The sequence below is a fragment of the Porites lutea genome, chromosome 2, assembly GCF_958299795.1.
Source record: "Porites lutea chromosome 2, jaPorLute2.1, whole genome shotgun sequence".
Classification (NCBI taxonomy): Eukaryota; Metazoa; Cnidaria; class Anthozoa; order Scleractinia; family Poritidae; genus Porites; species Porites lutea.
Genome location: NC_133202.1, coordinates 12,459,380 through 12,481,254, shown reverse-complemented (window position 1 = coordinate 12,481,254; position 21,875 = coordinate 12,459,380). Strand labels below are relative to the sequence as shown.

Genomic DNA, 21,875 nt, shown 5'->3' with positions numbered 1-21,875 from the left:
CGAAAGAAACTTAAAATAACCTACAGAATACTTCAAAACATTTCTTTTTCTTTTTTGCTCATTTGCAATTGAGACGATAAATGCGTTCATACACTCCCGTAGTTCCCTCGAAAACCACACCCGATTACAGACCAAAATGGGCAAAGTCTATACTCGTTTTAGGACCAAAATGGCACAAAAATCCTGCCGTTTGGGCCGGCACATACCAAAATGGCTTATATAAAGGAGTGCTCTCCCTCCTTACCCCGCAGGCTGCCGTGCCGCTAAACAGAGTATGGCATCTTAAACAAGGTTCACTAACAGACTGTGTTTTTAGACTGGAAGCCTTTAGAAGAGCGCTAAGGTTAGCGATTTAAACGACCTACCGTACATGCGTGCCCAGGCTGGTAGACGACGCTAGTCTAAAAAAATACTTAACTTTGACTGCGAAACAAAATCGCAGGGTCATGGAATAAGGTCTATTTCCTTAAACTGTGTAGGGAAGTAAACAATTTTTGTCACAGGGTCAGGGCTTAAAACCTTGACGGCACTAATCTCCTCCCAAACTCTCCCCCCCCCCCCCTTGCCAAAATTTTTCAACCCCCCAAGATCCGGAAAATCCCAAAATCCCCTCCCCCCCAGGGTCTTGCTGAAATGGGCATCTAAAGTTGCATGGCCTCTCTCTTTCTTTACTCCCTATATTTCAGTCTCTATATAACGGACAATAGTCTAAGACAAACGGTTAGTGCCGGTTCATAAGGTGTCCGTCTTAGAGAGAGATGACTATTTCATTTATACGTCTTAGGAGTCTGCGTACGCTTAATAGGCAGGACGTCAATAGGCGTGTCCGCTTATTTACAGTAAATAGGAGGAACTTTTTAGAACTTTCGTTGTGTACTGACCAGGTTTGTCGTTTGGTCAAACATTCTTTGCATGGCTTACTGTTCCTTTAGAGATTCTCACTGTACTCACTAATTCAAGACGTTTCCCTATATTTATATGAGGCAGCGATAGCCTTCAGCAGTGCTAGTTGCCAATTATGTATCCCTTAATTTAGCAATAGATGGCAGATCCAAAGTGGAGGACTCGGATCAAGAAAGTCGGGAATGACCATATATACTCGTGGCGAAGGTCAAGTACATCATAGCCCACTTGCTACTGGCCTTTCAGTCGCAACTGTAGCCTCGGAAACACATAGAGAAAACGAAGAAGTCTTAATTTTGTGTAACTGTATGTCTTGAAAATATGTATACGCAACGTATAAACGTCAAAATAACATCATGAGATTTTATGGGGTATTTATATCTTGTTTTGGGGTATTTATATCTTGTTTTGAGAATTTCTGGGAACTTTGGGCCAATTTTTCGAAATATCTGTATCTAACTGTTTGCAAAGAGCATTCACAAGTATGATATTGAATTGACATAAGAAATTCACCTACGTTCCCCTCTTATAAGTACCTGAGCGCCGTTTTCTAAACCAAAAAGAAGAAAATTTAGAGACACTCAGCAATTCGATATAAAGGCGAGACAACGTGCATTTTTCTTTTAATTTTGTTCAAATTCTGGAAGGAGTTTGATATTTTCTTAGTTGCATTGCTTGCAGCTTTTCCTGCACTTGAATAACATGTAACCAGGGTTCCTCTGGCATTCTCCTATTCTTGCCCAGTCAGAACAAAATTGGTGGTTATCTAGGCACGTTGTAAAAAAATATAGAGAAAAAGAAAAACTTTTAGTAGAAATTTAAGCATTTATTAAACAAACGATGCAAAAATTAAGGACAAATAAGACGAGTTCTTGTCATTAGATTTGGGGTCGCTGCCTTCTATAGCCACGGCCGTCTTAACGACTTTTAAACGATCGTACTGATACTAGTTAATTGGGTTCGCCTAATAGACTTTAAAATTGGTGCTGATATCCTGTCCCACTTTTTACATTGGTATATCTTTTAGTTGTGAAAGAGTAAAACTCTTCTACAATTATTTAGTTCGCTTCCTTTACTTTAGAAACTTTTCTGGCTGAAAAAGGCTTATCGCAGTTTAAGTGGGTGTAGCTAGTCTAACATAATACGTTCGTCTACTGGTGATGGCGTTGGTTTTATATATGTCAAATTTACCAGTTTACTTCAAGGCTCAATGGTGAATCTATAAGAACACCTATAATTACCTGGCGGGCTAGGGGTGGTACATGGTGTTGGTGAAATACTCAGGGGTGTTGATGTCGGTTGTGTTTTCGCGGGCTGCTTGGTTTGGAAGTCCATCCAGATGCCATTGCCCTCTGGCAAAAGAAGAAGAAAAATTTAGCCCGAGAAAACAGTCGTCTCTCCTCGCTGTTGCCGCTATAGACATTTCTTCCCTCCTGGCAAAACGTCCCTAGCGGCGAGGAGCAAGGAGAGACGCATGTTTTCGCAGGATAGGAAAAATTAGTGTCTAATACTGGAACCACAAATGAATGTTCTTAATAGTTACAAGTGAATGGAATAAAAAGGGCCTACCACTGTCACAGTTCATTTTAAAGTTGTATGGCTTTACACCTGAAGAAAAAAAGATGCAATAAATCAGTTTAAAATATGCATTGTAAAAATGAAGGATTTTTTCCTTGTGTCTGCAAGAAGTCATTGACTTCCTTGCTCACTTTAGTGGCTCACTTAAAGACTTGAAAAAGGGAACACAATTGAAAGGGGGCAAGAGAGAGCCCTCCTTTTAAGCGTTCCTCAGTACTCTAGGCGACAAATGGCGACAAAATGTCGCAGCAAAGAAATGGCTTCATACTGGAGATTTTTTTTTGTGAAAACCTTTGTTTGCACGACAAGCGACACGTTTTTAATTTGTCGTCACCACAAGCCGCACAAACTCAAACTGGTTTGATTTTGTGCGGCACAATTCTACACGCGAAGCTATTTGTTGGTGCGACGTGTCGCCGGGGCCGCGACCTGTTGCAGCAACTTGTCGCTTGACCTGTGCAGGAGGAGTGGTTTTTCCTCTCGACTTGTTGCAAGCGACATGTCGCCCAGTGTGTTCCGACCTTGAAACCTTTTGGTTTGTGAGAATATATAATACAAAGATGAGATGGTGACTTTCTATTCGGTCTTGCATTCACATGATCTTAGCGTTTCGTTCATGGTAAGTGGTCGTTACTTCAGGTTTAATCGTTTCGAGTTCGTTATCTTTTCGGCCCTTATTTTTCATGTTAATCTAGATTATGAAGAGTACAGAGAAGGTGAAAATCGAAAGCGTGACCAGTAGGGATGGGGGAAAGGGAAGAAATGGATGGGAGTGCGAGGGAGAACAAATCAACCCCATGTCTCCCAAGTTGAAACTTGTATATCAAGTGAGCAATTTTGAAAATTGGAAAAAATATTATGGATTATTCTTAGCAGCTATTATAATTCAGCATTTTCCTCTGGTAAATGCCGAGCAATGCACCTCGTCTATCAGGCGCTTATAAACCATACCTGAGGAAATAGAACAACTTCGGCTAAATAGTAGGATATAAAGAAGGAAGGACTGTTACCCGCCCTTGCGTCACATCGTTCAAGAAATTTGTTTTGACAGGGAAATATTTCGTTCAAAAATCCATACAGAACAGAATCGTAACACTTCAATTCGCTTCTGGTATTGACGTAGTTGTGGATTCCATTTGGCGGGTGGCTCTCGGCGTTGCAGTCGAAGAAACTCTGTGTCCCCTCAGCGAGATACTCCCCTTGAGTTGACATGGGGTACGTATTCTTCCATAGGTCACTGCTGTTTTTAAGGTAGTTGTACCGCTTGCTCTGATTCGAGTTTGACTCCTAACACAGCCAATGATCTTGGCTTTTAAGCAATCTGCTATAATAGTTTGCTGAAGGATTAAAGCTCTGATTTGACATGTCTGAAAAGTCGGTAAAGATATAACTTCTGCATTACATGCATTTACAGCTTGATGCTCACTTTGCATCAAGTCACTCATCAATCTAACAGTTTTTTTTTATTTTTTTTAATGAATTCCTTTCCATTTTGAGATCACTTCCTGTGTATATTATTGTACTAAAACAAAGTTTATTTCCAATCTTCGTGAAACATGTGGCGCTTTAGAAATATTTATCTCGCCTCTCCTCGGCTCGGCAAGTATTGTGTCACTTTTCATTTCGATGTCAACGAATACTGAATTTTTGCCACTTTAAAGATATTTAAAAACTGACGTCTTGTCATAAATCTACGAACAGCCCAACGCATGAATACTCACATGTGGAAATAGGAACCCAAATAGTTCCACCCAGGTCCCTTGACCGCCAGTTCCACCAGTCTTCAAGCCAGGAATGTTCTGGAATACTCGTAACGCCCTAAGTTACTGCGATCACTCCTGCTCGTCCTTGACGTTTATAAACCGATTGGCGAATATCCTCGCGGTCTGCGAGCAGGAATACAACCACGTAACAAGCTCTCCGAAGAGCGGCATCAGTGGCGTTTTCGGAACTAATCACAGGGATACCGTATGCGTGTAGGTACTTTTTGTAAAATGGGCTTAGATGGTATTCATTCCGCACATGTGATGGTACATCCGTCACATTTTCGCACTCCCATGTGGACAGCGGCTCACTCTGAAGTAGGCTCCTCCCTGATCGACCTAAAAGGTGCCGAAAAAACGAAAATAATACGTTGGTTTAACACAAAATGAACCAAACAATGAGGCCATCGTACTTACGTTTTTTTTTTCTGAGTCTCCGACTGTGTAGTTGTTTACTTTCTACACTTTAATTTGTTGAGTATCAAAGCCCAAAAATCCGAACTAGATATTCTGACACGTAGAAGATAAAAGCCTTCTTCAAGCAAGCTGATTTTTCATCCCTTCAGGCGGGCGGGCGCTCCCTCTTTTTCCTAACGTTTGCTCGTCCAGTTAATATGCATTTATTCGTCTCCGTATTTCTCGGCCTGTTCTCGACGAGGGGTGTGAATAGGCTAACGAATCGGCGAATTTCGAACTATTTTCCCCCGGATTTCGGATTCAGAGCGAAATTGTAATGGCAGGATTTGTGGATCCTGCAACTGCAGCAGATTGCAGATCCATATATTTTTTTTGCCCCGATTTTGGACTTTGCGTGTTATAAAATATTTTTGCCCTGATTTCGGATTCAGAGTCAAATTTTAACGGCGGATTTGGTAAATAAATCATAATCGATGGGAGGATATACCTAACCCTATTCGCCCCTCTCCTATACGTACTTAGTAAAAGTCCTAAATTTAAATTATGGATTCCGTTCGTACCTCGGGGTACCCTCAAGTAGGATGCACAGATCATTAGCTGCTGTTAAAAAAGTGAATTGCCTGTTAGTTTCAATCACCGATACACTCTTCAACTATGTTGTCATTATTATTATTATTATTGTTATGTTTATTATTATTATTATTATTATTATTATTATTATTATTATTATTACTTTAGAATTCTATATTTTATGATGTCCATTACGTTGCCGAAAAAGAATTAAACGTTACTTTCTTGGTCACACAATTTTACATTTCTAATTTCATTTTATTATTTTTCTTCAATTAACAAGGGTCACCGGGGTTTGAGGTTCTTAGAGTTTCTCAAAGTTAAGTATTTTATAGTTGGCATTAATGTTAAACGTTTTGAATTATTTTATTCTCACAAGGCTCGTGTGAAAACCAGCTTTGTTAAAAGGGCACTGCGAAAAATAAACAGATTTGATAGATAATGTGATTTTATTGATTGCAACACAATACACACACCCAATTTAAAAAATTTGCTGCGAGACTGCCGGATCTGTAAGTTATAACAGAAAGAGTCATGTTTTCTAGTAGGTAGTTTCTCCTTAATAATCTGAAATTTATTCCTTGTTCCACGAAATCGGTATTAATATCATTTTGTTACTCCGCCTGTGACTTAAATAAGTTTGCCAAGTTTCCGAAGTTTCCTGACTATAAGATGGTAATGGAGGCCTACACTAACCAATAACTGCACTAAAGCAAAAGTCGGTAAGCTATGGAACACGTAAGAGAGACCTATCAAAATTTCTTTCGAAAAGAACAAATCGACATCCGCCCTCGTTCCGTTAGCCAGCAATTCGTAAATAATTATGAAAGACTAGAGAATTAAACAAAAAAAACGTCCGCGCCCTATGAGAGTCTAGTAATGAAAATATTCGGATGAAATAACCTTTCACACGAGAAAATCAATTTCCCCCCGTTCCTTGCATTGAAAAGCGTACAGTTCCGGTGAGCCCTGTGAGTTTTCTCAAGATATTCCTTGTACCCTAATATAAAGGTAAATTTCCTTTTCCCTCCTTCCCCCATATTACTGGGAGGCCTTTTTTGGGAAGGTTCGCTTTCCGCGCGCTTTCTCAAACAGGGGCTGGTAATTGACCCTATTCTTTGGTAGGCTCAGTAAAGTTTTACCCATATAGATTAGACTTTTGTACATTATGCTTTTGCTTCCCCACTAAAATGCTCCACCTTAATGCTCCATTTTTCCCACTAAAATGCTCGGTCTCCCCAAAAAAGTCACTAAAATGCTCCGATAATGCTCATTATACAAACGGTTTTTACAAAAACGTGCAAGTGTTGCAAGTAACAACGACAACGTGTACAAGTTCATAAATACGGCCAAAAAAACAACTGTATTAGGGTTTTTTGTGAATTTTGAGTTTTAGTCTTCATTTTCTTTAAAAACGCAGCAGCTCGTGGGGCATGGGCTCCTGAAAAAATTTAATTTCTATTTTATTTTCTCGGAAAAATTAATTTTCCGGGAAAAATGCCACTAAAATGCCCGAATAATGCTCAATGCTTTTACCTCACTAAAATGCTCGAAAAAATGCTAGCATAATGTACAAAAGGCTAATATAGATAAGCTGGCAGTAGAATTTTCGAAATCCCTTAGAGAGATACTCATCCTCCAGGCGTGCGAGCAACTGGAATATTAGGCTTCAATGTTGTCACTCTTATAAGTGCGATTGTTTGCTTATATTCAAGAGAAGTGGCAAGAAGGAAATAGTGAAGTTAGAAAGGATAGGGTTTCTTCGGTTATATCTCAACTCTAAACTTTGTTTTTGACAGCCTTTTTGACCAATACAGCTGAGAAGGACCCTTAAAAACTATAATTTGTCTCCTTAGATAAAGATCGCGAAAAGTAAAAGGTCCTTTTAACTTTACGTGCAAGTTATTATAAGGGAAACCAAAGCAAATTTTTGATTGTTACCTGTTCGGTCGTAAGAACCTTGACAAACGCAGAAAAGTAACAACAAGCCAAGAAATGGACTCATCGCAGCTTTTTCCCTGGGCATTTCCTTAAAAAGTGGTTACTTTAAAAGGCAGTTGCTGAGAGATCCAATTTATTTATTTTTATAAGCTGGTGCCTCCCACACCCTAATAAGACAGGTCAATTTAGAGATGATTGTATTTACTTAAATTGTACTGCCCTGTCATGATTATCAATCCAGTGGATTTGCCGTGTATAAGGTTAACAACGCAGCTGCTCTTACTGTCTTGACACATTTATTCATCACCGTTCGTTTGTCTTTTATTCAAACATTCTTTGTATGGCTAAATGTATATTTAGAGTGTGTCCCTAATTGGAAACGCAAAAGACTTTTTTCATCATTACGGGGATCACATTAATATAAGGTCGCGAATAGCCCTGCCCCGAAAAAATGCTGACCTTTAACATTCAAAATTACTTCTCTTTTAAAATTTAGCACACGGAAGGCCCATAAGAAAGTTCATCTAACCCTAACCCTATCCCTAACGCCCTTCTGCGGTCAAGCCCTCGGCCGAACAGAACCAACATATATGTTTTATCGACAACTTCAATGTCTGTGCTATGTATTATAAAGCAACGTAAAACGAAGGCGCAAAACCACACGAAGCGATCAGAGTTTATTTGAAGTGACTTTTCCGTTTACATAAGAAAGTACATTTTTTATTCTTTCAAAATTGACTGTAAATCTTTCAGTAAATATGAAATACCTTTATAAACTAATTAAAGTAGTTTACAGCACTCTGACGTTGCTTGGCAACTTTTTAAAGTATACTTTTAAATGGCATATTTCAGTATTTGGTCAAACACTACTTACAATTGAGGGCAAGGTCCTTGTAGTTTGAGATCAAACTGCTCTTTCCTTTTTTTCTAATGCCTCAAAAAAATACGGTAGACTTAAACTAGTCATTCGGAAACAGAAAAAAGTATCAGTTCATTTTATCCGTTTATATGATTTAATTGTTCGTATTATTTTGTATTTCGTCAAACTTTAATACATTTGAATATTCGTGTACATTGAGATCAAAAGCAGTGCTCTAACTCTTCGTCAGGAAATAGAAAGAATGTCAGTCCATTTAGTCGGGTCGAGGCTTGGCATGGCAGGACTATGGTAACTAGCTAGCCGAGAGAGTAACTGGAAAGAGGCAGCTTCCTCGCGTGCTTGGCTCGTTCGCTGTCAAGAAACATGCTCGCCTGCGCAACAATCCAGGGACTCATAGCGCAGTTCATTAATGTTCCTTTTGCTCTTCCCTTGCGAACTACTGCAACGTACGCGTAAGGCTAATTTGTCCTCAGGACCATGACAGGGGTCCGGGGGATGCTCTCCTAGTTCGGGAGATGTCTTTAAACGTTGTAACAATCAATTTGTCTTGATCGATTTAGACTTTTTTGTATTTTGGACTTCTTCCCTTGTCATGGATCTTTCTCTCCTGCCCGAGAAAGCTACGTTCTTGACTAATGTCCATTGTCGATTTACAATATTTGTATTCATACACCTGCGCAAATAGGGTGAATGAGGCGCTTCTCTAAAGTACAATGTGTGACTTGATCACGTGGTTTGAAAAGGGTAAATCAGAAAATTCTCCCTCAGCTGAATAGTGTACTCACCTACAAATCAGTCGGCTGATGGGTCCACCTTATATGAAACTGCCACCTGGTTAGTTCAGGTGGGAAAAGAAAGTGCTGTTTTTGTAATGACATCTACAGACGGTTAGACTTTCTAGTCTTCTCGGATAACGAAGAAGGTAACCCATAGGTCCCGTCTCCCCACACTACTAACTGTTCGAAAAGAGTATTGGACGTGACGTAGATGCCGGTGGTGTGGCCAACCTATCCTCGTCTGGGTGGGTTATCTGTAACAAGAGATCTTAATGTGATAACCTCATGATTCTCTTTCAGGTGTCGTAATGGCTAACTGTAAACAATGTATGTATATAAAGTCTACGGCTGTAACTACAAGCAAACAAATAACATTTCTCGGATACTAGGCAGCTACTACTTATGTCGAGAACCGATTGTGACCTTCATGCTTCACCATCGTTTGTAGCTAATCAACAGACTCGTCTTACGCTGCAGGCCTTCTTTCGTCTCGCCCGCTCTCGCAGAGCTCAACCTTGTTGGAGTTTGTGCAGTCCTTGGAAAGTTGAATATGCATTATTTTCCCCAGTTTATGTTCTTTCTTTCTAGAGAGGCAGAGCAGTATTGCCACTTCAAAGTTTTTTCTTTATTCTGCTACTTTATTTTTATTTTGTTACTTTTAGTTCCCTTGACATACGGATCAAACGTAATGGCTATAAAGTGTCTAGCTTCCACATAATTACTGCAACAGTACCCGACAAATGTTGATAATAATGTTAAGAAAACTACTTGAGATTAATCTTCGTGCATAGAAACAACAATGTGCATAGAGCATGAATTAAGTCAAAAGAGGAAAATGTCTCTTCAGAGCTGCAAACATTCTTTTCCTGTCATGTTCCCTGACTTTGTTATCGCTGCTGTTGTTGCCTCAGTTTCCGCCTGAAATAAAAACAAGATTTTTACAATCCGCTTCGCGTCAAAGTGTAATGATATTATCATTTCACACTCGTTACAATTCGACAATGAAAATATGACGTCACCGAAATTGTTTTCGGTTATAAATGCCTAAGGCTAAATATACAGCTATTTCGAGAAAGGTTGTCGGAAAAAATGTGCACGCGACAATCCCGAAGGGCAATATGGGATATAATCAATACACCGTTCCTGACACTGCAGCTGTCGAACTTACGTTTGTTACTTTCCTTTAGCAGCTCGCAAACACATTAGTCCGTGGCTTCTCATCCCATTCTTTCAAATTTCTTCGAAGAATAGTGTATTCAAAGCCACCCACAATACCTTTCGGGATTGTCGCGTGCACTTTTTCCGACAACCTTTCTCGAAATAACTGTATATAAAGGTCTCTTCTTACGTTTGCTAACTTGTTCATGTGACTAGTTTTTTTTGGCATTTGTTTGACCATCAGACTTAAGTCTAGCTACAAAAATCCCGATTTCTGAGAGTTTTAGAGATTTATGGTGAGTATTTTTTTAACGTACAGTATTTTGTTTATTTCTAACAAAAATCAAAATGGCGGACTTGGCACAGTTTGTTGATTTGCCTTACCAAAGCCCTAGAACTTTCAGAACTGTTCCCCCTGTTTGTTAATGTTATAGAAATTTTACGGATATTTTGAAGTGTTTATGGGATTCTCCTGGAAAGATTTTGAAAACACGTTTCGGAATTTGCTTAGCTATGCCTGCCATAAAGGTAAAAGTGGTAAAATGTTGTTTTAGGCCACCCTAAGGCCCGGTTCAGACGCCGAACTTTTCATGAGCCTAACCTAATACACCGAATTAAGTACATGAAAGTTCGTTGTCTGAATCAGTTAGGAACGTGTGTTTCAACTTGGAACGGCTGAGCCTTTCTTTTCGCTTAGCTCGGCCGGGAATTTCGCCTTTGGAGCGACTTTGGAACGGCTTTGATTCAGACGCCGAACTTTTCATGTACCGAGCCTAATGCATAAATTATTATAACGTATTTTGTAAGCAGCCTGACCGAAATTTCGAAATTAGTTCAGCTGCAATTAATATCAGCGTCTGAATCAAATCAGCCGGTCTAAATAATTTGGGTCGGCTTTAATTCGAATTAGGTTCGGCTCATGAAAAGTTCGGCGTCTGAACCGGGTCTAATACTCAACAATTAAAGTGATATATAGGTAAAGTAGGCATTAGGGGAGGTTTACACAACTGTAATGCATTTAATGTTAATTACTTATGTTTGAAAAAAACTTACTAGATATTTTATATGATTACTTACAGAACTTGCAGCTTTTCCTGCAATTCTTTGACATGTAACTATGGTAACTTTCGCAGTATCCTTCCCCCGCCCAGTAAGAACACCATTTGTGGTCGTCTGTGCACTTTACTTTAAACAAAGATAGAAAAGAACAGATCCTCGAGTACTACATATAGATATAGTTAGAAAGTCTCATCTCAATGAATTATAAGTGGCATTTTCGGTTGGCAGTGAGAAGAATGCTGGCTTTCTACCATTAATAGTTTAGTCCTCTCCGTTACAGTTAGCAAATATCTGAAGAAGAAAACTCATTTGTTTCGGAGACGTTCCAAAGTTTCCATCCCCTTCCCGGATGGAAAAGATAGCTGAAGTAAGGCCCAAAGTTGTGACATTGAATATCGACAACTAACTACATGGTAAATTCGTGGCAAGAGAAAACATTTCACGGTTAACTTTTTTCAAGACTAATTGTTAACAATTTTACACCTAACGATTAAAATGTTTATTGTTTTGGGGTTAACCCCGATTGAGACCTGTAGTGTATGACCATACAGTATATGGTATGCCCCCTATTTGGGTGTGGCCATGCGCTCACAATCAGTTTTTGAAGAAGAAGCAATCAGTGATCATCTATTACATAAGAGCGAGACTCTTCAAAACCGTCATTCTTCCGAAATTGTTAAATGAGTCCGTCTCTATACTTAAGGAATCAAAGAAACAAACTCAATATTTTTTCGAGGGTGTTAAACATTTCTTATCAAGACCCTCGCCAAAGCCCAAATTTATTAACATTTATGATAAAAAACGAATTTCCTTGGCTTTAATAAGGGTCTATCTTGGCTTACAAATGTTAAGTTTACTATAGAAAGAAACACACGTTAGCTTACCCGTTGGAGTAGGGGTAGGAGGAGGTGGGCTAGTGGAGGGCGGCAGAGAAGTCAATGGTCGCTTGGTCTGGAAGTCCATCCAGGTGCCGTTGCCATCTGACAATTAAAGGAAAAAATAGGAAACTATACAACATAAGTGAACATATACACACATTTCATAGCGCAACTCTCAGTGGGAAAAAAAACACTCTAAAGAAACGTGTGTATGGGTGTATGTGGTGTGTGTGCAACTTGGTCCGTATCCAGTCATTGGTCAATAAAGGACTGACTTATTGTATCGCCAAGGGAACATTTTTTGCCGGCAAGATAGACCCAATCCCGAGAGGCCAAGACAGGCCTATATTGCCCCCTCGGGTAGCTTCTCAGTACTTAGCCGCTTCTTCTTGCACGCTCGCGGAACCAGCCATATTACAGTTTTATTTATAATAACAGAGGATATTACTTCTGTTTGCGTAACAGCAAATAAATGCCTTCAAACCGAAAAAATGAGAAAAAAATATACTTACTACTGTCACAATTCATTTTGAAATAGTAAGGCTTGACACCTGGACAAAGAGTAAAAAATAAAATGTATGTGTAATACCTACTGGTCAGTTACGTATTTCAAAAGATATTCGCTATAAAAGTAGACGCCTTACTTGCTCATTTGGCTTGAGGCCATTGACGCACCTGGAAAAGCGAACTGGGAATAGAAGTAAAAATTCCTGATTTCGTTAATTCCTGCTCTACCTCAGCGCCTTCGTTGTGTGCGCTTGCGCGGCTATAAACTGAGAGCAAACTGATAACAATTGCTGACCTTTTTAAGTGCCAAGAAGAAAGCATACGCACCCGCTTTCGCGTCACATCGCTGCAGAAGTCTGTTTTGGCAAGGAAATATCTCCTTCAGAAATTCATACAGAACAGGGTCGTAAGACTTAAGTTCAGTCCTGGTATTGACGTGGTTGTAGATGCCATTCGGTGGGTCACTCTGGGCGTTACAGTCGAAGAAACTCTGCGCTCCCTCGGCGAGATACTCCCAGTGAGTAGACAAAGCGTACGTCTTCTGCCATAGTTTACCGCTGGTTTTAACTGAGTTGTACCGCTTGCGCAGCCTGTCATCGAAGTCTGGAATTGCAAAGTGAGCCCCAAGGTTGTGCAGTCCGTGGACAAATTCGTGGAGAAAGATATCTTGATTGGGATACCTGTCTTGACCGTTTGTAAAGCAAAGAATATTCTCTTCCCCACCTAAAATGTAACGTCCAATATCGCTTTACATTTTTTTAAAAAAGCCGTTTTTTTAATCGCCCCATCATGTAATCCTTGAACGCAAACGTTATCGTTTTTGGTTCAACGCTTCCGCTGAGCCGATATGTAAGGTGGACATTGATATCCAGTAAAGACACAATGTTTTACTAGCCACATTTTAGCCCTGTATTTTTGCAATTCAATTGAACTTACTACAATAAAGCAGAGAGTAGTTGTCCAAATGTCTCTCTTTTATGCCTGAGCTAATCTTTGGCTAGCTCTCTTACCACACTTAGACGCCATGTACGATCTGACATGACTGAAAAGACGCGCTTAAAATATAATATTTTGTTAAATTAAATAGACAACTGAAAATTGTTGTACATTGTTTTTTTACTACGACAATAAAACTTTTTATTACAACACCCATTTCAGGTGAATTTGGAAAATTGCACTCGAGTGACAACTAGGAGTAATATACTTTGCGCCATCTTTACGTAATTTCTAGGGTCCATACTCTCATGGATGAACAAAAGTATGACGAGCACTGCTTGGGTTAAAAGGTTATTGAGAAGTAAATACTCACAAGTAGAAATAGGCTGTGAAACGGTCCCTCCAAGGCCCCTCGCCCGCCAGTTCCACCAGTCATCGAGCCAGGAATGTTCTGGAATACTCGTAACACCCTCAGTTGCAGCGATCACGCCTGCTCGTCCGCGGCGCTTGTAAACCGAGCGACGAATATCCTCGCGGTCAGCAAGTAGGAATATCACAACGTAACAAGCTCTCCTAAGAGCGGCATCTGTGGCGTTTTCGGAACTAATCACAGGGATACCGTATGCATGTAGGTACTTTTTGTAAAATGGGCTCAGAGGGTATTCACTTCGCACATGTGATGGTACATCCGTCACTTGTTCGCACTCCCATGTGGTCAGCGGTTCAGTCTGGAGTAGGCTCTTACCTGATCTGCCTTTGAATTGGCCTTTGAATAGATAGCTAATTAATTTTAAATACAAAATATGAAATTACACAATCTAAAGTACACGCTGCAAATACTAATTATAAACCTTATAATCTATACATTAAGTATTCTAAAAGAGAGCGATAAAATCTAGATTAAATTTTATAATACCATAAAAATAAATAAATAAAAAAAGTAATAAGACAAATTCACTATTAATGTTCTAATTAAAGCCTACGGGATTTGATTTTAGCCTTACTGACGCAAGGGTCTCACGATTTCGGATCTTGGCTCCATTGTAACTTAGGCTGTTTTTCAGAGGAAATCTCTTTTGGGTTGAGGAAAGAAAATTTTTATTAGTTGAATTTCTAAGATTATGACTACTATTGATTAGTTAGACTTCTATAAGGATATTTGATTAGAGTTATGGCGATTACAAAAAAAAACAAAGGAAATTTCATCACAGGGCAAAATTTAGCCTGTTCCAGGCGTTCAGATAGTAGACGGCAGGCCACTTAGTATCAATCCCTCTTCATAATGTAAATTCGGAAGAATTATCCTGAGGGCGCGCTTTTGAATTTCTTCCAACGCATCAGACAAATACTTTGAAAGATTCGCGAATACAGCCGAGGCGTATTCAATTACTGATCAGCATTTCCGTGTTTTGTCTTTAAAAAGAGTGTCAATTTTCTTACCAAGTCCAAAGCCAAATGCTTCAGCTTCCAATCTCATAAACTCTGCAAAGTTTGATGGAGCTACTGGATCTGAAATTAAAAAGAATAGTAATATTATTTGGGATGCTATTTAAAGATGCAATCAACTCAAACTGAAATATGTTCCAAATAATAGTTACGAACAGCCCTTATTTTCATGGTTTGAGCGCGATCTGATTGAGCTGAGCGTCAGAGCTTTTGGCGGAGAAAGGATAAGAAACGATTAAAGAACATTTAGATACGAACACTCAAGAACTATCCCTTCTTCAGTCACAGCTTAGAAGTCTTACGTGTGCGAGACTATCATCGTGTGTTTTTATACTAGCGGTAGAACCAATTGCATAGTAGACTGATAATAGCCCTGTATTTTCTCGCTCTCCCAATCTCCGCCCCTATGATTCCCTTGCGCCTCGCGCTCTTCCTTTTCGCTCACTATTTGTCGCGTCTCTTTTAGTGTTTTGTTAAGAATAAATAGGAAATCATTCGAGTCTAGCAACGCCACAGAAAATATTTGGTTTGGGCCGCGTCTCACCATTTCATGCGGTAATTTATGAGCATACAGCTGACCTTCTCGAGAAAGGGGCAAGAAGTCAAACTGGGGCTCAGAAGTGACAGGCTAATGACAACAGTAGGGTTTGCTTTTGGCCGGGAGTTTTTAATACAATAAAAAAGACTCTAAAAGTGGCCGTCAACGGTACACGTGTAAGCTAACAAACCCCGGAGTGATTACTAGGGATTCAGGATTTAATATGATCTTAAGGGACCCGAGTACAGCGATAGCGAATCGTGGTGTTTGGGAAGAGATGTCCATGAAAATGTCTCGTCCACTCCAGTGGTGTAAGTGTGATGATGATGATGATGATGATGATGATGATGATGATGATGATGATGATGAATACAGTCCCGATTCTATTGACTGCTAAAAGCTATAAATGTTTCTCCTTGACTCGGAAGTAGGTCAGAAGCAGTTGTGATCTTTCAGGAATATAAGAATAATCCATTCTTACCTGATCCATGACAAACACAGCAAAGTAGCAGGATTCTAAGGAAAGGATTCATTCCAGTTAATTCTCTCTGCCCTTTCCTTCAAGGCAGTTGGAAATGTTTAATCGCAGTAGCTCTGATTCTCAATCTATTGACACTGCAAAACTAGTGTTTATCCCACGTTCCGTCTTGTTGTTGTAAAAAGGATAACTAGAGGATAATCTTTCTTTGTGACGCCCTGTCATAATTATCAATACATTGGATCTGATAGATCTGATGGATCTGATAGATAGTGTACGGTTGATTATTCAGCTGTTTTTGCTGCCTTGTAAGCCACGCTTTTGTTTGATTTATTTCTTAGCTCGTGGTTTGTTCAAGCAATCTTTGTTTGGCCGGCTGCAATTATGTATCTTTACAGAGTCTCTCTTATTAACCCTTTCACTCCCAGAAGTGGCCAAAGTCAACTTTCCAAATTTTCAGTTTGGAAAAGGCACACACACAAAAAAAAACGTACATGTTGCACGTGAACGTTCTGTCAAAGTGGTTTCATTTAAATGGTCATACCATAGGATGTCATCCACAGATTCAAAAGCTAGTACTACATAATAAATAAATAGTATCATTTGAAACTACTACTAAAAAGGTTTCATTTAAGAGCGGCTTTCCGTAATTATCGACCCACGGTCGGCACAAGTTCAAAATTTGATTTGGCTCATATTTGGCTCATCGATAACCCTTAACGAGTAATGAGACATGCTGTAGTTAGTTTTCCCAAATAACGTGTTCTTTTTTTAAAATTCGAGAAAACGCATTTTGCCCGTTCAGTCAAAATCCACTTCCGGTAAAACGAAATTTTACACAAAATTCCATTGACTCGTAGGTCAAACCACAACGATTTGGCAGCCTTTGAAGAACACGAATAGTTTTTATGACCCTTTCTTTCTTATAAGAAGATAAATTTGTGAAAGCTGTAGTAATTTTGTGGCCAAAAAGGTATTGTTAAAAATAGGCCCTATTGACAATTTCTGCCGTTCAAAATTATAGGGATAAAATAATGCAAATTTTTACAATGCGCTATAACTTAAAATTTCGCAAATTGACTTTCTGCTGCTTAACTAGGCCCCAATCTATCAGAAAATCGAAACAAATCTCTGGGCAAACGATTTTAAGTAGCCCGCAAGACGTTGAGTTCAACCCTAATTTTGCGAAAAAAGGCGACATTCCAGTGGTTAAAAATAGCGTTACACGGCCCGTCACGCCAGTGTTACCGATAGATACGCTTTAAACAATTTACTTAAAGGCAGAGTAAAAGCGAATTCGAAATTAAATCTTTCAGTAAACCTGTTATTCTCATTGATTGCAACATTTTCGTCAGATACAACATATAGGGTCCCAGGGATAGCGTCACACACTTTCAAGTTCAGTTTCAGACTGGCGATTTCCCTCAAAAAATGGTATATAAACAGAACAAAATCTAAAAACTAAAAATGATTACTGAATGAATTTTTGCATTGAGAGATATTTACGAACTAAATCATCGCCAATCAATGCCATTTGGTTTATAAAAACTAATTTCCTTGAAGCAATTAAATATTTTAAACTAAGTATTGGTGCAATAGTTCTTTCGAAGTTTTTACCCTTGCGGGCTCTCAAAACTGAAAAAAAAGTTACGTGGATGCCAAAGAGGAGCCTATATACTTGTATGATAACGTGTATGAATAATGAAGCTACTGCATGACTGTATATTTGACCCATTCAAACAAACTAAAAGGACACTTTGGTGCTTTGCCAGGAGGACCATTAACTCAGTTTCGGGTTGCTTTCGACGCTTCAGTGGAAAATTCCTGAAACAAACGGAGGCATTCGCCTGTTTTCCTGGTTGGAAACGTCCAGGCTGAAATTCGGATTTCATGTCTTCAAACCTTTTTTGAGTGTTAGTTACAGGCTTTCGCGGCCGTTTTTCATTAAACGAAACTGACTTAGGCAAATGGGAAACGCGATTACCGAATGGAATCAAAATTTGTCGGTCCTGAATCAGTTCTCCTCACCATTTGCCCAAACCGACCGTTTTACCCGTGTAAATAGTAGAAAAGCCTTGTGTCCAAAAGCCTGCGATACAGCTTCCTCCCATCGCTATCTGCCGCTAGGGACATTTCGTCAAAGAGCGGTGAGAGGCGGGTGTATCGCAGACTATGCGTCATACTATCTTAAGTACCTTGAGGGGCCTTGTTAAGTGCATAGTAGATCGTAGCAATGGCAGATCGTTGCAATATCTCTAATTACTCATAAAGAGACACCAATAGAAAACTCGCTATTCCTGTACCCCAGACAAATGTTAAGCAAAATAGTTTTTCTGGAGCAGTTCTTTGGAATAGCCTTCCTATATATTGACTAGCAGCAGGCGAAGTCTCTTGGGGTTTTGAGGGCCGGCTGCAAACAATTCTTCTGGAGATCTACAAGGTACCTACGTAAAGCAGACTAAGGCTTTCAGTCTTATTCGGTTTGTGACAAAGACAAAGTAAGGTAAGGTCTTGGAGGCCCGTTTGGGCGTCTAAGCTGCATGGACTAAGGCTACAGAGGATGAGGAAAGTCCTCAAGTCTGTCTTTCCTTTTTAGGTGTTCCATTTTGTTCGTTACAAGATTCTTCTTAGCTTTGGTATTATACTTTATTTATTTCTCTTTTCAAACACTGTTGAAAAGAACTTTCAGTCTTTTAACCTCTCATCTGCAGTTCAGTATTACAGCTAGAGTTTCCATGATACTAAACCATCAATAAGTGCAAAGTCTTTCAGACCACAAAGCAGCCCGTACTTTTTGCTTAAGCCAAGAACGCGGAATATTCGAACAAATGGTCTGGAGCGGAACAAAACGGTCGTTTTCTCTTGTCTGGAGCAGATGGGGGGCAGCGGCGAGGGGGCGAGGGGGGGGGGGGGAGGGTGGGTGAGTGTGTGAGATTGGGGAGAGAATCAAAAAATACGTCTAAAAAATACGATAGAAACAATAAAATACGATAGAAAAAATAGACGGAAAAAAAAAAGAAAGAAAAAAGTAACAGTTTCGCAGTCTAAAAGCAGTTGAAAAGTTAGTACTACCAAATCCGTTTCTGCTGATAAATAACAAAGCGCCAAAAGTGCTCGATGCTCACGTTGAATATATACCATTAAAATTTGTAAATGAAGGACGTAGTTAATCTTTAACAAGCCTTCAGATAGTTGGGAAAACGCAAAGAAAGGTGAGCTAGAAAAAATGGCGAAGGGGCAGGGTCAGGGAGAGAGGGCGAAAGGTCCTCCTACTCTCTCCCTCTTACTCTCTTCCACGTTTGTTTTCCTCCGTTCCCCATTTCGCGCCACTGTCCACTATCCACTATCCACTGTCCACTACGCTGGAACAGGCTAGTTCATAGTGGGCCAGAGAATTTTTTTTCCAATGCCGATGCAAGGGATCTATAGATGCCCATTTAGGAGCATCTGACATCTTTAAAAGCTCACACTCACGCTGCAACTATTCCTGCTTTAGCATTAGTAAAACGCCACTCTTTTTTTTTCTATTTCCCGTTTTGCTGTAGAGGAAAGTTTTTGGCGATTTGTTTTTGATGATGGTGTTTCATCGTCGATCAAAACGAGTTAAAATGTTTTTTACAATGTACCGGCTTTATAAGCGTGATAGTAATACACGGAAACGTACATGTATACTTGTACATAATTACTTGAAAGAGAAAACTCGTAAGAACAAAAAGTGTTCTAATTAGTTAATATTGGTTATCCCCGTCTTAAATTTAACGTATTTTTGCCTTTTGACGGATGCTTCAATCAATAAAACACACCACTGTACTTCTTTAAAGTTTGTTTTCGTTAGGCTCGGTCGTCGACGTCTTGCCGACGTCGCTCAAAAAAGCCGACTTTTGGGTAATTCTACACTATATACTGTATCCAAAAAAAATGACTCTTCTAAATAAGATAAGTGTATTGAAAGATGTAATATAGATTGTATGCTGGAATTTGGCATGTGATCAGCGTTGAATAGAATGTTAAAAGTGTATCTGTCGCTAACACCGCTGGCGTGACGGGCCGTGTCACGCTATTTTTAACCACTGGAATGTCGCGATTTTTCGCAAAATTAGGGTTGAACTCGACGTTTTGCGGGCTACTTAAAATCGTTTGCCCAGAGATTTGTTTCGGTTTTCTGATAGATTGGGGCCTAGTTAAGCCGTAGAAAGTCAATTTGCGTTCAATTTGTAAAAACTTACATTTCAACCTTATAATTTTGAACGGCAGAAATTGTCAAAAGGGCCTATTATTAACAATACCTTTTTGACCACAAATTTATTATAGTTTTCACAAATTTATCTCCTTATAAGAAAGAAAGGGCCATAAAAACTATTCGTGTTCTTCAAAGGCTGCCAAATCGTTGTGGTTTGACGTACGAGTCAATGAAATTTGTGTAAAATTTCGTTTTACCGGAAGAGGATTTTGAGCTCCGGACGGGCAAAATGAGTTGTCTCGAATTTTAACAAAAGCACGCGTTATTTGGGAAAACTAACTACAGCATGTCTCATTAAACATTAAAGGTTATCGATGAGCCAAAAATGAGCGAAGTTCGCATTTTGAACTTGTGCCACAAAAAGTCGATTTTGGTCGATATTTACAGACAGTCGCTCTTAAATGGTCACACCAAAGGAGCTCGTCCACACTTAAAGTTAAAGCTATATACGGAATAAGCAGTTGGAACTTCACTCTAAATAAATAGTACCATGTGAAAGTACTGCAAGAGAGGTTTCATTTGAATGGTAACACCATGGGATTTCATCCACAGATTCAAAAGTTAGAACTACATACTAAATAAATAGTACCATGTGAGAGTACTACAAGAGAGATTTCATTTGAATGGTAACACCATAGGATTTCATGCACAGACTCAAAAGTTACAACTACATACTAAATAAATAGTACTGAAAGTACTGCTGAACAGGTTTCATTTGAATGCTTACACCATAGAACACGGTCCACACGAACTCAAAAGTTAGAACTACTCGCTAAACAAATATATCATACATTGTAATCACTATCTGTCTTCTCATTGGCTAAGAACCTACACTTAGTTTTGGAAATCAGCGCAACCTACAGATTAGTATAGTTAATTATCTGCTAGCAGATTACTAGTTGCTCTGATCTGAAGGTTACGCGCGCAATGAATGATTTCCAAAAGCAATTTCAAATTGTGTTCCATACGATGCTGTGCTTGTCCTTATTTGCTTCAATGCAATGTATAATAAAACAATTATTATATTCGGTTTTTGCGATATCCGTAATAATCAAGGCCTCGGTAAGTGTTATCAGCCTCGGCCTTCGGCTTCGGCTGATAACTCTTACCTCGACCTTGATTCAAAAGAGGTTTCATTTGAATGGTCGCTCCAGAGGATTTCGCCCACAGACTCGAAAGTTAGAGCTACCTTACAAAAATCCTTCATTCACTATGCCGGTGAGTCAATAAAGAGTTAAGACAGAAAGATGCATTTTAGTTTTATGTTGATATCTCACACTACAAACCAGCCCACATAAAATTTCGACCTTTAACATGTTCAACACTATAAACAACCAAAGAAAAAATATATGCAAAGTTGCCGATGACACTAAACTATCACGTTTGGAAAAGGGTGCATCGTATCATTCCCGTCTATCTTCATTGGTAAGAAGTAAGTCAAAGTTTTAAGTCCTTTAAAATACAGTTTATTCTTCCGTATAAACAATTAAAAATTATATTCGTTATTACAAATTACAAACACTTTGAGGTTACGGCGAGTTTCACTGATCGGCATCTGCTCAACCCGCCGAATAATTAGTAAACAATTGGAAAGAAAATGACATTTCGTATTTTGTTCATCATGATCACATCTCCATTATGAATAAAGCACACACGCCCCTTGTAAGGGAATACGGATTCCAGAATCCGAAAACTTTTTGCTCGTCGAATCTGGAATCCCAAAACCTGGGTTTTGAAATCGGCAATACACCTTAAGGAATCCGAAATCCCACTAACGATTGAAATACGGAAACCAAGTTCAACTGAC

At 39.3% G+C, this 21,875-nt stretch overlaps 1 protein-coding gene across 1 annotated transcript; it reads right to left on the bottom strand.

Moving 5' to 3' along the window:
- Positions 1–9,499: 9,499 nt before the first annotated feature.
- LOC140925645 (uncharacterized) lies at positions 9,500–15,883 on the bottom strand. The gene is made up of 8 exons (XM_073375558.1): positions 15,832–15,883; positions 14,807–14,875; positions 13,740–14,132; positions 12,758–13,153; positions 12,436–12,474; positions 11,930–12,025; positions 11,064–11,171; positions 9,500–9,746 (listed from the first exon to the last, which is right to left on the bottom strand). Exons 1-8 carry the CDS (start codon positions 15,881–15,883, stop codon positions 9,736–9,738), a joined length of 1,164 nt encoding a protein of 387 aa, XP_073231659.1. The 3' UTR covers positions 9,500–9,735.
- Between the last annotated feature and the right edge of the window lie 5,992 nt (positions 15,884–21,875).